General features: G+C 33.8%; 1 protein-coding gene across 3 annotated transcripts in view; it reads right to left on the bottom strand.

Moving 5' to 3' along the window:
* The window catches only part of LOC128996316 (phospholipid-transporting ATPase ABCA1-like), a 114938-nt gene that overhangs the window by 27606 nt on the left and 70462 nt on the right, over nucleotides 1-16870 (bottom strand). For all 3 annotated transcript variants that reach the window (XM_054421561.1, XM_054421560.1, XM_054421562.1), the window contains exons 8-13: nucleotides 16054-16224; nucleotides 13935-14116; nucleotides 13457-13612; nucleotides 11881-11968; nucleotides 10131-10285; nucleotides 9164-9319 (exon numbers count right to left, since the gene is read on the bottom strand). In XM_054421561.1, the coding sequence (XP_054277536.1) occupies nucleotides 9164-9319; nucleotides 10131-10285; nucleotides 11881-11968; nucleotides 13457-13612; nucleotides 13935-14116; nucleotides 16054-16224 (908 nt within the window). The remainder of the gene's footprint in view (nucleotides 1-9163; nucleotides 9320-10130; nucleotides 10286-11880; nucleotides 11969-13456; nucleotides 13613-13934; nucleotides 14117-16053; nucleotides 16225-16870) is intronic.

Below are 16870 nucleotides of genomic sequence, written 5' to 3'. Positions count from 1 at the left end.
GAGAATATCAATAAACATTCCACATCTGCAAATGCATGTTTAGTAATTAAAATATTTAACACTTTTAAGACAATTAATTGACGATTATGCAATGTCACACTTCTTAGGTCGTGTAAGGAATAATTGCATTTAATTTATATTCAGACCTGTTTTACGAATGCTTTGGTTATCACAATACACCTTCATTTGTCAATATCAAACAGCTATTTACTGAAACATATATGTTTTTTTTAAGTCAGAATATTCAATACTAAAAACAGAATTACTGTATACACAAATCAGATCAAACGTTAAAATACATTTTTTATAGTAACCAAAACAAAATGCATGGCAAGAAATAGTTTATTGATCAATATGAAGCAACTGTTTCATGAAGAATTGTCTCTAGCTTCATTTAAATGGTTTCAACTAACAGCTGTCGGAATGTCATCATTATTTATTGCCTTCTCTGCACAAATGTAAACAAAATAAATGTTGAATATTTAAGGTTTTCAGAATTTTTCACCGAAACAAATATTATACTCAAACATAATATATAAGGTACCAAATAGAAACTCTCCTGGTTATTTTGGTGGTGGAACCACACTGATCGGTAAAAGAATCACAGAGAAATTGGTGAACATACATAGAAAAAAAAAAACATCGCCACAAACAAATTGAGACCTTTTGTTGGTAGTTGGGAAGTCGGTTAATAAAAAATAAAAACTAAAACCACAAACTGTGACTAAACGATTTAAAGTTAATGTATTTGTTATTTATTGTTTTTATTTATCATTAGGTTTAAAATAATCGATGCAATATTAATATTGAATTGGATACACATTTAGCCTATATAATATCGTTATTCATCTGATAATATTGTAGATTCTCTGCGGGACTGTACTCAAATAAATAAATTAAATGATAAGTTGACAACTTCAAAATTACCTCATCCAACAAAGCAAATGCCTTATTAGCCTTAAAATTAACAATGTGAAATTTTTACTTAACTTAGGCTAGTTCATTTGAAGTAGGCTAATATTCAATAACAGAAAGGGTTATTAATTTCAGTTTCAACAAGAAGTAAAGGCATGAGATATGAATAACATTAGACTTCAACAGAAATTGAACGCCAGCTCACTTCGTGAAATCCTATTGAGAACCCGTCCAGACGGATGTACCATGACAATTTCCCTATCTGCCGATTAAGTGGTGAAGACTATAAAGCTCACTGGTTATATAATCAATGCCCGCTATTTTATGCTTAAAGATCTACATTTCATTAGGAGAAGTTAAACGATTCGAATTTACCCTCTACAACTTCTATTTCAAGGTAACGCTGACTGGATATATAATCAATGCCCACTATTTTATGCTTAAAGATCTACATTTCATTAAGAGAGGTTCAAAGAAGCGGATTTACCCTCTACAACTTCTATTTCGGGATAAAGCTTACTGGTTATATAATCAATGCCCACTATTTTATGCTTAAAGATCTACATTTCATTAGGAGAAGTTTAACGATTCGAATTTACCCTCTACAACTTCTATTTCAAGGTAACGCTGACTGGGTATATAATCAATGCCCACTATTTTATGCTTAAAGATCTACATTTCATTAAGAGAAGTTAAAATAAGCGGATTTACCCTCTACAAACTGTATTTGAAGGTAACGCTGACTGGATATATAATCAATGCCCACTATTTTATGCTTAACTATCTAAAGTTCATATTTAGAAGGTGAACGAAGCGAATTTACCCTCTACAACTTCTATTTCAAGGTTACGCTGACTGGATATATAATCAATGCCCACTATTTTAGGCTTAACTATCTAAATTTTATATAATGAAGTTCAACGAAGCGAATTTACCCTCTACAACTGCTATTTGAAGGTAACGCTGACTAGATATATAATCAATGCCCACTACTTGATGCTTAATAGTATATAAAGTACATAGACTAAGCAACACGTTTTATCTAAAGCACAAATAATGAAACTAACTTTTAAAAATTAGAAACAAATTGTAAACAAAACATGACATCGACAGTGCACTGGACAGAACTAGACACTTAAACCGAGCTTCAAAATTTACAATGGGATGTTAAGTCTACTTGGTGTTGGTTAGTCTATGCCACAACCAAAACAAGGCTCGGTCCCCCGGTACTGTTCCTTATGTGATGAACAATCACCCATGAAAAAATCATCCCTAATCTAACTCCCGACAAACCAATATTTTTTCCTTTATTGACTGGGCTATTAGCTCATTATTGTTGCAGCTGCTTCTGTTTTCTCTAGAGAAGTTTAAGAAAACAGAAAATGTGCAAAACAATACGCTAACATAAGTGTTCCTTTCAATTTTTCCCGTAACTTGAACCCTTATACTGTAACATTATGCTTGAAAGTATGGTGTAGGGGCGGTCAGGGGGCGTTCGGGACCTTTTTAGTATCTATGCTGGCAACCTGACCGCCGCTTACTACGCGTTGCCATTGGTACCAACATCACGCGGCTTCAATGCCCCGTCTTCTGAAAAGTCAGTTTTAATATTTAACATTCCTTACTTTTTCCTTCGTTTTAAATTACTTATTACCCTACATAGAAATTTTTTGTTGGCTTTTCGTCTTCTAATTAACTATATATAAATAATGAATCTTTTGTTAGAAATCAAGCAATCTTTAGTACTGGTAAAACAGAAGGTATTTTAAAACTAATGTAAGTCCTAATTTACTATAAGTTTAAAAAATCGAAATAAAAGCTTACGTTACTAATCGCAATGCTCACGCTGTTAACAACAGTTTGAAATAACAAACTCTTCTTGTAAATATTTTACCATTTTCAGAAGCTGGCCTTGTTATAGAGTGTTATTAACAATCTTTTTCCTGATTTACACATATCCGCATTTAAAGTTTTCCATGTGTATATTCGCCATTGTTAAGGTAGGTAGCCAACATTATATAGCCTACCACAATTGTTACCGAATTAAATACAAATTTTACTCGTTATTCTTTTTAAACAGCAATAACAATTTTTTCACTTTACTCAAATACTACTCGATGTCCTGCATTATTAGTCTGTCATAATGTTATTTGCTTCAATTGGAATTCTTTTGGTTGGTTACTATAATAACGTCAATTATATTTTACTACAAAACGTTGTATTACAAAAATGCTTATTAAATTATAACCTGTTTTCTTACACCTAAGATTTCTCATGCTTAAGTCTGAGTAAACCCAGTGAAATAAGGTGTAGCTACATTTCATATTTTGTTGTGGTGTTTCTGGACCAACTGATTGACAAATAAATAAAAGGTTAAAATACCTGATTGTCACGTTTGTGGTCCAAAGTATTGTCCTAGTGGATTATGTACAACACTATAGTGGATTGACTATATAACACTACACTATATAACACAAGTAGTGTTATATAGTCAATGGTACAATTCAGCGCGAGTGCCATCGTTGGATCCGTATAGGACAATACTTTGGCCACAAGACAACAATCAGGTATTTTAATCTTTTATTTATTTGTAGCTACATGCTGAGGTATTGAAAAAAGTGCGAAATACTAACTAGGGTGTCTACTGCCATCTGATTTAGAAATTCCACTCCTCTACACAGTAAGTACTGTAATGAAATATTCTAATATCACTTAGCCCATTACCATTGACTTTATAAAGTCAATGCTATTACTAATGTTCAATATTTATTTGTTTCTCAATAAAAGAAAAATATCTACGTCACATATATTGCGATCGCTTTTAAACAAAATCATTTATGTTTTATATTATTACTAGCTGTTGTACCCGTGCTTTGCAACGGGAAGAGGACACAAAATAGAAACATTTGAATCTTAACATCTGTTGCATATAATAGTTACACATCCGCCAACGCTTTTAGAAACAAAATTCAACTTTTATAGCCTTAATAGAAACGTTTAAATTATATGACTTTTAAATCTGGTAAGTGGATACCACTATTTTGGTTTTGATTAATTTTAAATCTTGTGTAGGCTGATATTAGAAAAAAATACCAAATCTTCGAATAAAACATTGACATAGGCTTACATGATTTACCTTCATCTTACATATCTTTTAATTTATTATTGCCATTTTAAATTTCAATTTTGAAGTTGCAAAAATACTAATTATTAAATTTAAATGAACATTTTTTTTTAAATTTCACTCTTCTTTATATTAAATCACAAATCCTTCCATCTTCAGTTTCTTCACTCATAATAAATCATTAGCAAAACTAAGTCAGCTGTTATAAACTTTAGAAATACGAGGTGTTGGCCCGTCCTACGTACGGGAATTCAGTAGTCAGTTAAAACCGTGTACAATTCAGATCAGCTAGTTTACACAAAGACAAAGTTTCTTGCAGTTTTAATGATAAAAATCATCTTGTAAACAAATGTTGTGTGACCAAATATGTTTTTATTCCATCATAGGCCTATACGATATGCATTTTAAATCCGATAATTTTACAATAGGTAAAACAGCAATTCTGCAATTTTACGATGTGAAAACTGTTGAAGTGAGATTTGCAGCCGTTTCGCACACTGATTATAAGTAAGCTACAGTAGAGAGAGTAATAGTCAATTGAGAAGTGTATAGACCTAGTCAACAATGCCATCTTCCATAGCATACCTGCCTCTTTCATAATTATTACCACCACAATACAACTACTATACACAATTTGCAGTAGGTCTGAATTGAAACTACCTAAAATAAAACGATAATATCCAATAAAATTCACAGTACACGTAATTTAACTTTGGTGTCCTAACATCAAAACTAATCGTCACACCTATCACTGCATTAATTGCTAAGCGTAAACAAAGAAAAGTAAAAACAATAACAGTTTGTTTTGAAACAGTTGTTTGGTTCAAATAACATTCAATTGAAAAAAGAACTGGTCACATGTAGTAGGAATATAAAAAGTAAACACGCTAGTAAAACTAATGACGAAATTGTCAATGATTATTATCCATACCGTTATCAGTTCTATCCTTGAAAATTACCCACCCTCATAGAATAAATGCACATTGTAATGTCCCATATTAGTTAATTTAAACTACAATATATTCATCGTTGAAATGAAAGTGATATTTTCACGTTTGGGGGCGCTGATATAGGTGCCCCCAAACGTAACCACAACTGAACATGATTTCATAAAAGGATGGTTTGTCTAATTGCAGTATCCTAGGTCAATGTTGACGTTGTGTTCAATCTATGTCATCCATCTGTTTATCTTTGTATAAAACCCGTCTGAGGTTGTGGTGGTAATTTAAAATCGTGATTCCTGATTATTCTTGATTTTCTTTTTATGACATCAATACTTACGCGCCTAATCCAAACAAAGTCCAGACAAACATTAATTTTAAACAAAAAGCTACCATGGAGAATTAAAACATGTTAACATTGTAATTTTTCTAATATTTCCTTGAAAAGTGTAGCACTAAAATAATTTGCATTTATCCTCTTTTATTAAGACTCGTGTGCAGAGCCTCGTTTTGTACTGTGGTTTAATTATTTTTTGTTAAAACTATGGTTTAAACTATGGTCTAATTATCTCTACTAATCTTACTTATTTACTATAATCAATGACAAAATAAGAGTAAATAAAATAACCTCATAGTTCCATAGTTGATATTTAACCAGCTGTTAGTGAAAACAAATTATATTGCTCTAAAACAAATCGAAAATTACAAAGATTGCTTTAAAAAATAATTTGAACATCCTAGTATTTTACTATGTATATTTAATTAATCTGTCATCCTCTTACAGAAGAATTAAACGAATCAATGATTAGCATTACACATAGTATAAATAAGTCAACCCTTAGTATGTCTTTTATTTTTATCCAAATGCTGAATTTGTGACACAAAAGCTGAATGTCTACAGCTGTTATGTTAAGCAAATTATTTTATACCAAAAGCTAGTTTAGAATCTTAGCGTCGGCTGCTAGACTTTTTAAAAATTAAAACTTAGTTTCTAAAAAACTGGGACCCTAAACTAAAATTATGGCTTCGACATTCCCTAGTTTTCAAAATTATCTTTCTTTCAACACAAAAATCGTGAAAATCCGTCGAGTGGTTGATTCAGAATCGTGAAATAAAAAAACACACTTTCGTTTTAATATTATAGATTGCTGTGCCTTATCTATACTGTTTTTTTTTTAAATATTAAAGAGACTATATCTATAGGTACTATAAAAAAAATTAAACAAATAATTTAGCATTGAAGACAGCAGACAAAACTAATATGATTATCAAAGCATCAAGGACTAAAACATGTAATAGCAAATACAGTATATGTTTCATTGCATCTCCCGATTCTACTCTACAAAAATATCAACAAACAACTTAATATACAAACTCGTTCTTTTAATCAGTTCCATCGTCCATTGCCTTTACATTTTCACAATTACCATTAAGTAAACATAGTATCAGATATTTCATTGATTTTAGAAACAAAAGAACACTGTGTACTGATTAGTTTTATGATATTTTCCTTGGTTTAATTTAATCAGTGGTTTGGCAAAACACAAATAATAAATGTATCAAATAAAGTAAATGTGAACTGAAAGCTGTGTTAAGATAAAATAAGAGTATTTTGTATTAGCATTTGATAATTAAATATAGTTACATATATATAACAGATTTTAGAAAACAAAAATCAACGTACAATTTAGTTATTGATGATATTCTTTAGTTTAGTTTAAGCATAGGTTTAGCAAAACACAATAACTTAATTTACCTAAATATACATATAAAAAACAATGTGATGTGCAAGTTATGTTAAGTTAATCTAACACATGTTAAGCAGTTTCAATTTATTTAAAGTAGGCTCCAAATTCATACAAACAATCTATACATTGTAATTTTGATACTGTTTCCATGAAAACATATCAATAACTTTATTTTCATAACTTAGACGCTTTGAGTGGGGCCTTGAGTTGATACAGCAACGGTTATAGAATCTTTTTTTCTATAATCATTGACATAGTTTTAGAATAAATAATCCATGATAAAAAGTTAGATTAAAATAAACCTACCTCATAGTTATGGAAAATATTATATTTAATTTCTTTGTATCAGCTGTCTAAAATTGTGAAATATGCAGTTTAGCAGTTCTTCTTGTTTACATTTAAATGCCAAAGCAAATGTAAACAAACATTGTTAGTGTTCTCATCACAGCCATGGAGACCAATCAATATTTACTTTTAAAATGTTCACCTCAGAATTTTTAAAGCCAAAGGGGCAAAGCCTACGGTCAGTATCGAAATGTGAATAGTCCTATAATGGTCGTTGGTATGGTAGCTATCATTTTGTATAATTTAAGCCCAGTTGGTTCAGTAGTTTTTGCACCTATTAGTAATACACATACAGACAGACACCATTAGATTTTTATATAATAGTATAGATTTTTTACATATGAGGGCATCCCGACTCCTATAATAGCCAGTTGTTCCTCCAATTTTTTTTTCTTTCACAAATTACTGATACATAACATATATTCATAAATCTTTGAAAATAACAGTCATTTTGTGAAATATTTTGAATGTTTGGATAAAACTGCAAACCTGATAAATATGTCTTAAATTTGAACATAAATGGTGATCTAAATTTAGTTTGCAAACATTACCAAGGTTTGTTTAAACAAATTTTATTAAAAACATCATTGTATTTTCTCGATTCAATGACATGTCAGTAAAAGTGTATTATTCATTTCATAATTCAATGAGTAATCCAGTAACTTAAAACTTTAGTATAAAATTAATTTAAGTGCAAGTTAAGTTCACAACCTTTTTATGCAATATCAGTAAACACTCTGTATACTGTAAATATAATAATTTATCACGTCATCCTACTGTTTTGGGACTCGTCGACCGCGAGCAGCGGCTCGGCCTGTAGCCCACGTGGCTTTTGCCAACCTTATAACGAAAGTTCCCCGTTAAATCCCTGCTGTTGAGCGATGGTCAGCGTTGGTCTCGGCTAAGCTTGATCTCGGCTAACGCTCTATGTTGTGAACCCATTTTTTGGCCGTCGGTTAAAATTGGCCGAGAACAACGATAACCGCGGGCCACGAAACCCCGTACTCGTGAACCGCCTCTAAGTGTCTCAGGTGACTCGTTGAACAGCATCTGACACTGAGTACTGAGCAAATAACTGCATGCATATAAAGACTCGCGATTGCGAGTTTATAAAAGTGAACGAACATTTGCTATTCGAAAAACGAAAAGTTGAACGGAATATGACACATGTGTGTAGACGTCTACTCGTTAATCGGTGAATAGCAAGACAACTACAATACTTCGTGCTTGGCGAAAGTTAATCCGAATGTACTAGGGTGGGGTGGGGGGAAACGCTGCTGTGGGCGGAGACTTTGGGCACCGACGCCATGTTTTTACCCCTCGATCCCTCCTGTTGCTCCTCCCCTTTAAGAAGGGGGAATGTTCTATTGTTCGGCAGATTACGACTTTTAATGCATTCTTTCGACAAATTAACACAAATAGATCTTTCGGCGATTTGGGACGCTTAAGTCGTACTACGCCAAAGAAAGTTTTCGGCATTTTGATGGTAAATATGGTTCCGCTAGATTAAGATTCGGCAGTTTAGGACAGAAATAACAATTCGGGTATTTGACACTTATAAATCCTAATGTGCCGAAATATTTTCAATAGAGTCCTAAACTCCCGAAATAAAGTTTAAATCGTCGCAAATTGCCGAAAGAATTCGGCACTATTGCATTCGGCAGTTTAGGACTTATTTGTCTTTCGGCTAGTTGGGATTCGGTGCTATAGGACCACACCCTTTGCGATCGAATGGCGAGTATAGGTCGCGGCCCGCTATTTTGCCGACTGCTCAAAAATGGCATACTATAAGGACAAAAAAAAAATATATATCAAAAATCAAGAAAGTTAACTTCTTGGTCAAATGGCGACCATAGGTCACCGGGCGCCATTTTTCCGACTGCCCGAATGGCAAAATATACTCTCCGAAAAATGGGGGAAAAATTCGACCTCAAAGGGTTAAAGGAGCATTTGGAACATCCCAAGGTTTTTAGGACGGCTAGTATTGTTGAGACTGTAATTTGAAATACATGGCTATGTACTGCACATCGAATGTGAAATGGAGTTTATTTTCAAATCCCCTAGTGAACAGGTGTTGCACTTGTTCTCACCTGAGGACTTCCCATAAGAGAGATAGCCAGGGAGAGTTTTCTCTTCATCCCTCCGGACAGTTTATCAGCAAGAACATTCTTCTTGTCCATGATCCTCAGCAGTTGCAGAAGCTTCTCACCCTCCTGTCCAGCCAGAGTGGGACCCATGCCTTTCAACTGGAATAGACATACACAGGTTAAAACACAATGGAGGAGATAGTGCTCAACTCTTCCAAACTATTTATATTTGTCCTAACTTAATAAACACATAAATCCAAATATTAAAACCAGTTTCCAGTGGACAGACAGTAGCTAAATGCCTGATTTGAAGTGTGACACGCAACAAATTCCCACTTCCAGTCAACTTCAACAGGGCTGTTCATTGTTTGTCCTAGTAGCTTTTTGCACCAAGCCACAATCTCTATGACAGACGGCATACCTGACTAAGATGGAATTTGAACCTACCATACATTTGTAATTTGCAAACTCTACCAATTCTCTACACTTGGCAAAGTCCCTCAGTGGACGAAATATTGTGTGCACAGTGTATCTTCTACACTTTCAAGGTAAGCTAGCTGCTATCCTCCTTTTTCTACAATACAACCTACCATACGGTACAGTCTCCTGGTCAGATCGCTTGGCCATAGATTAAACCTAACAGTTTACCATACACCTGTCAAATATAAGCCCAAGCGAAGTTCTTAGCTCAGCTTCCAGGTTGAAGCATATGACGGTATAGCTTACAGCCAGTTTTGGCTGAGTTATATTCGGATACATAGTTGTAAGTGGAAGTTTGATTAGTCTACCATCTGATATATAAAAGGAAGCTGAAAGAGTACATGAAATTTGCTTTTGCTCATTCAAATATAAACTACTGATTTGTTTTTGCATGACAACATCAATTACATAATTTTTTAATGGGCGAAATTAATATTTTAGGGTCGTACTGTTATAAACTGAAAATTGAACAAATAAAAACTTGACAAACCATTCCGAAGAAGACCAAGTGTTCCATAACGGTGAAGTAGGGGAACAGCAAGTCATGCTGTGGACACAATCCTAGACTGTTGCGGAATCTGTCCATGTTCTCAAAGATGTTGTAATCTTTGGCATAAACAGCTCCAGCAGTGGGAGAGAACATGCCTGTGAAACACACAATTGATTAATCTTGATAATTCAAATAAAGGTTTCTTGTACAGGGTTTAGTAACAATCAAAAACGAGATAAGTTTATGAACCTTTCTTACTCCTGACATTATAACAATCTAACTCTCTACAATCTAACACATACGTAACAGAGAGGGTGTAGGATTAGGGGGAAAAAATTCCAAGTTTAACCTATAAGCTAAGAAGAGTCAACTTATGAAGGTGTAGAATGTACTACTATAACAACTACACAAGAGTTTAACTACCACAAATAAAAAAAAAAATGTTTGTGTAAGGCTGAATAACGTCCATATATAAATCCCAAAGTACCCATGAACTTTTGAGAAAACTACAAGTCACACCCCCATAAACCATATACTTAGAATGTCTGTCATGACGAGAAACCTTGCGCAAAACTATCCATAATTTCATAAATTGCCCTTTAAGGTCATAATTCCTTTCCAAAGGTAACTTTCAGATTTCCATACACATAATGTTAAAAATACCTCAGCTGTACTTATCCGTGTATTATTCTTTCAATTTATTGCCTTATTAAAATCAGGTGTGATTATTTGTTTGTATTACTGTATTTTGTTTTGTTTATTTCAACTTAACTTAACCAAAATTCATGTTTTCGGCCCCTGGACTATATTGTTAAGACAATAATAGGTTTTTTACATACCTCAGTCAAATAGTCCAAAAATGGTATTGCTCAACAGCTTACATGTTTCGTTGCGAAGACAACATTATCAAAGCTTGCAACTCGTCAAAAACACATTTAAAACACGAACACGAACACAGAAGACATTAATACGGTACGAATACACAATTGACATTTAGATAGCGCTATCTAAATGTCAATTGTGTATTCGTACCGTATTAATGTCTTCTGTGTTCGTGTTCGTGTTTTAAATGTGTTTTTGACGAGTTGCAAGCTTTGATAATGTTGTCTTCGCAACGAAACATGTAAGCTGTTGAGCAATACCATTTTTGGACTATTTGACTGAGGTATGTAAAAAACCTATTATTGTCTTAACTTAACCAATCAATAGTTTTATTAATACTTATGACGTCAACGGGGTGAGGCCTGTGGGTAACAGCTAGTTAAGTATAATAAGTGTTCTGAACTCAACAATTCAGTCGACTTATTCTACTAAATTCAGCAATCTATTGCACACTATATCATCTTTTATGTCCCCATCAACTTCCCAGTCTAAAAACTGAAGTAAGAGTAATTATAACTTTCAAAGTTGCACATTATCCTATGACTCATTCAACAATGCCTTCTTTGAATACAAAACTGGTTACTGCTGGTCCACAAATGAGATGTCTATTTTAGCCATTAAAGTCAATGGTTTTGGAGAGCAGGCAGGTTTTTTCATGGCTCAAAACTTAACCCAGCTGTCCTTGATCATTGTGCTTTAATGGATGTTCCTCGCTAAGGAACTACTGTAGCTTATCTTTAGATAGCTTAGTCAGTGACAAAGCTGTCTTAATTCAATAATAATCCTCAACTTAAATTACATACATTTGAGTGTCAGGTTCGTATGTATCTAATGTCAGGTAAGTATCTAATGTAATCCAAAACCTCACCTGTAAGCATTGACATGGTGGTAGTTTTACCAGCGCCGTTGTGGCCCAAAAGAGCTGTGATCTGACCTTCGTAAATGTCCAGGTTAACCTACAACCAAATAAGGGTAAAATTATTAATTAGTGTTGGTAAATAATGGGAAGAAAACATTTTTTGTGAGAGGGGTAAAAATAAATTTAAAATAATTATCATCTGCTGCTACCAAAGGCTGTTAAGACACACTTATGATAACCGTAGAAGAAGAACCACAATTATCCAGGGGCAGATTAATAAGGATATAAAACTGGCTAGTACTGTAGGTAATTATTTTGCCACACTACACCGGAAGTAACTGGTTTATGGTCTCTTTGTAGACAATAGACATGAAAGTCGTTGTTTACGAAAAAGGGTTTGGTAAAATCAGCTGGATCCAAACAAGTTTACCAAGCACTCTAAAGTGAAAAGAGAACATAATTACACAAATACTGAATGACTACAGACTACAACACAAAAGAACGTCACAATTATCATTTACTTGGCATTTCTTAGATTTAATTATTTTTATATTTAATATTGCTGTAAATTACTGTCAATCTATTAGGTTATGTTTTTAGGAAAATGCATTTAACTTGGATTAAATAAATACATAGGATGGAGAGGACACAACTAACTCACCTGATGAAAAGTTGCAGACAAGTAAAAGAACACATAAAAACACACAAAATAATACTTGATATTTTGCCTCTTTCAGAGGCTTTTTCAGAAGTAGGCCTAGATGGTAGTTACAAAAAAAAAAATTTTTTTGAGGCAAAATATCAAGTATTATTACAGTAGACTCACTCTTATCTGGACACCTTTTAACCAGACATCGGTTTAATCTGACTACACTCGGCAGAAATGACATCTCTTTAACCAGACAATTTTTATCAGCACGTTGGTTTAACCGGACTAGATCGGCAGGGAGTGGGCGATACTGAGAAGACTGTTCTCGTGGGAAAGATTTGAGACCAGTCTAAATACAATGCTCTCCTAAATTTAGGTAAAATACTGTATACAGTATGCATTTAAACAGTCTGTTTTAACGAGTTTTTGGGGACGTCGGTTTAACCGGAAAACTCATTATCTGGACTAGCCTCGGTCCCGAGGAGTCCGAATAAGAGGGAGTCTACTTTATGTGTGTGTTTTATGTGTTCTTTGACTCGTCCACAACCTTTCATCAGGTGAGTTAGCTGTGTCCTCTCCATCCTATATATTTGTCTACCTATTGAAGGTTTTATGAGTAGTTTTTTCACCCAATTTGGATTTTTTTCTCATTGGCTTTTGACCAAAAAACTGTTTCATATTAGGAAGTAACATTATATTAGTATTTTGTATAAATTTCCTGATTCTGATATACAGTGGTTATCACAGATCAGGTTAGTAAAAAATTTAAAAACCAATACAACTTATTAATATTGTTATTTTAGTTAGAATCACCACTAATGTAATTTGATATAGATTTTGTTGACAAGCGAATTTAAAAATAAATATATTTCAATATTAAAACTTAGTTACCTTTACCATTTAGTTTACAAACTAACAATAGTCACTCTTCCTTACCTTGTCCACGGCCACAACAGATCCAAACTCTTTGCGCAGATCCTGAATCCGCAGCCCAATCTTCATGTCCTTAGGCGCAGGTTCGTAATGCTCGTCGTCATCGTCGTCGTTATGCAAGATTTTATCTCGGACCCTCTTGTTCGGTGTAGACATACACTGAAACATATTTTTTATCAGAACTACAGTAATGAATCCATTAATAGGTCCTTCAACAAACAATAATGATCAAACATCTTGTAACTTTTTTACTAATAGTGATGGAAAATGTATGCAACCAACGAACCAACCCTTAAATAACGAAAAGGACAGTAATAATCAATCTTGATCTTACTTCAAGGCTACACAAATGGCTAGTTTATGAACAGAATTTTTTAAACAACAAAGTTTAAATCAATAATGGATACTATCAATATTAACAGTTGTTGCCATATGAACAGTAAGCACAAAAATAGGAAATAATCACTAATGAAACACGTACCTGAAAGATGAAATACCACGGCCGAGCTCTTCCGTAAGGACCTGGCCGGATTGACGTCACGTACCAAGTCACAAACATGTAGAGACACATCTGTACTATAAACATGACCATCACTAGGCCCAAGGATTGCCCGTTACCTCCCGTAGCATCCGACAACAGACTCAGCCAGCTGATCTTGGCTCCTGAAACAAAATGAAGAACGTTACAAATAGTCTTTCTAGTGAATTTCCCGTTGCCATCGCTTCTGCTGTTTGTCGGAGGGATTGTGATCTCTGAATTGCATCATCTTGGGCAGAAGTTTCCATTATGTTTGCTAAACGTAAATTTTTTCCAGTTATTTTCTCTCACAGTTATTATGTTAATTTTTTTAACCACAATACATTTCTCTGTGTAGTTTCCTTTTTTTGTCATCCATATTGCATTTGTAGTGACAAAAAAGTAATTTTCTGCAAACAAATTTTATCTCTCAAGCTCATAAACTTCATTTCCTGTTTTTTTTGTTTTTGTTTTTTTTTTACAATTAAGTTTCAACGATTTTTTGTCTACACTAGTTATAACTCTGTGACGTGTGATTTTAATACAATAATGCAGTTTTAGGTAATTTTATTTTATATCTGTTAAGGCATGTATATTTCGACAGAATTAGTCCTTTGTAACCAAAATGAAAACATAAAAAAAGAACAATACATGCTCCTTCATATAAGTGTAAAAATAAGTGAAACAGGTGTTGTGTGAAATCCCCATTAAAATCTATTAATGCCGTCAACTCATCCAAGACATAAGGATTTTAGGAACTACCATAACACCGTCCGACATCCGAGACAAGTGCCACTATAAGGACGTTCAACACTAGCACCTGCTGCTAAGATTTGACAAACTACTTGAGAGCCAGTGGATTAGCCGTCCAGCTTCCTCAACACAAAATGCCGTGATGAGCTATAATTGTCAAGCTGCCTAGAAGGGTCAAGCTAATACAGTAGAACTCCAATCCTCCGAATCAATTGATAATTCGGATGTTTTATTTTCACTGAAATTCTGGTTGTTAAAAAAAGACTATCAAACTGTTTTTTTACCATAGCAATCGAAGAACAATTCTGTAAAGGTTTTGCAGTTAAAAAATTCATGCTATCGCCGCAGTTAGGAAGGATGATGATGATTTTCTCTTCTGTGACCGCAGGAGACGATGATGATGTCTACAGCCTATACAATGGCAGGAGATATTCAAGATTTGGCTGTGATCACGAAGTCGATGATGTTTCCATGACCAAAAAAACTAGGATAATGTCCACACGACCGCAGGAGATGTTCAGGAATTTTCTGTTCACGGCTTCTGCTTTCTCGAATGAAGAATGTTAATACTAGTAGCGTAAGGTTTTAGGGTATTGAAAATTCCTTCTGTAAGCGATTAATATTATCGGCGATTCGGACAGTTGAAGTAAAGATCATTTGAGGTCTGCTGTACTTGTTTTAAATTGGGTTTATTCCTTATAAAATAAAACCTATAGGCTATTTCATATCAGATCTACATAGCTTATTAATATTAATATCTTTACATCCGAAAAAAATATTTATTTACTAATTTGTTGAACAAGCTACAAAAGGATTACAGTCTGATTGCAGCAAAATGTTGAATTACTACAAACTAATTAAACATTAGAGTTGTATTAGCAAACAAATATTGCACAAATCATTGCCCAACCAATCAATCTCAAAGATAAAAAATCCAGCTGTATTTTGTTTCGGAATCTACAACATTATCTATAACAAGTCAGACATGACACTCGGGTGTTAATTGAACTTTGAGTAGATAAGTTACTACAAGCACTATTTTTGGGGCATAAACAAGATGCAATATTTTCCTAGAACTACTTCACATTGTCTTATCTCAAGACAGTGAAGTACTTTTTTTATTGTATTGTTGAGATAGTAAAACATGGGTTGAAGTTGCACAGGTTGTTTTGATAGCAGTGTTTTTGACTAAGCAAACTTTGTTCACCAAAGTATGAATAACAATGAGTACTTATATAATATTTTAAATAACCAAGTTTCGTATTGGCAACAACTTAAGCGTAGGGATGAAATGTCTTCTACCCATAGACAATAGTTTACGTAGGCTTACCTCTACTCTCAAACGCAGCGATGACTATGTAGCCCGAGGACATGTTGAGTGTGGGGATCAGCTGAAGGAGCAGTTGCAGTATAAAGGGCATCCCGGGCCTGGACACATGCTGTTGTAATCCTCCGAAAGACACGACCCACACAGCCATGCCTACACTCATGGCGAGCGTCGCTGCAACAAACAAAGCTCTTCATACTTTGTGGTTGTAAAAATGTTTAAGGTTAGGAATCTTAGAAAATGGAAAAATGTAAACTAACGTACCTGGGAATATTAAGAGTCTAGATACACAATAAAAGGTCACAGACATAACACTGACTGTTGGAACAACTTGTTTTGTCTCCATTAGCTCATGGACTCTAATTTTCTCAGCTAAGCTAGCTCAACTATACCCCTTTTCAAAGAAAAACTCCTCTTTCTTGAGTAATATTTTGAAGGAAAACCAAGTAGCCAATTAGGAATTTTTCTTAAAAGTTATCACAAAAGAAGCTAGCATACCTAAAGAAATTTTAGTTCTTGAGCTTTTTCTTCAATCTACTACTCTCTGAAGATGTCCGACTCTAAATTAAGAGGAAATATCAGTGTTATGTCATGTTACCTTTTATTGTGAATGTGAAAACCCCTTTACTCTACGCTAACTGAGATCCATCTCTTGGAAAAAATATATAGGCCTAATCTTTATTTGACTTACAGTACTTAATTAAACATCAGAATGAATTAGGTGCATATCTTCCCAAATATATTAAGTCACTAAGTCATAATGAGACTGCTGCCTAGCAAGCTATTCAAATCAGCTGAGAAGTCATCTCAAACTGACTTA

This window comes from Macrosteles quadrilineatus, unplaced genomic scaffold (genome assembly GCF_028750875.1).
Source record: "Macrosteles quadrilineatus isolate MER2022 unplaced genomic scaffold, UCM_ALF_1.0 Scaffold_6__1_contigs__length_79288215, whole genome shotgun sequence".
Lineage (NCBI taxonomy): Eukaryota > Metazoa > Arthropoda > Insecta > Hemiptera > Cicadellidae > Macrosteles > Macrosteles quadrilineatus.
The sequence above is the reverse complement of the archived record's forward strand: the minus strand, read 5'-3'. Positions and strand labels throughout refer to the sequence as shown.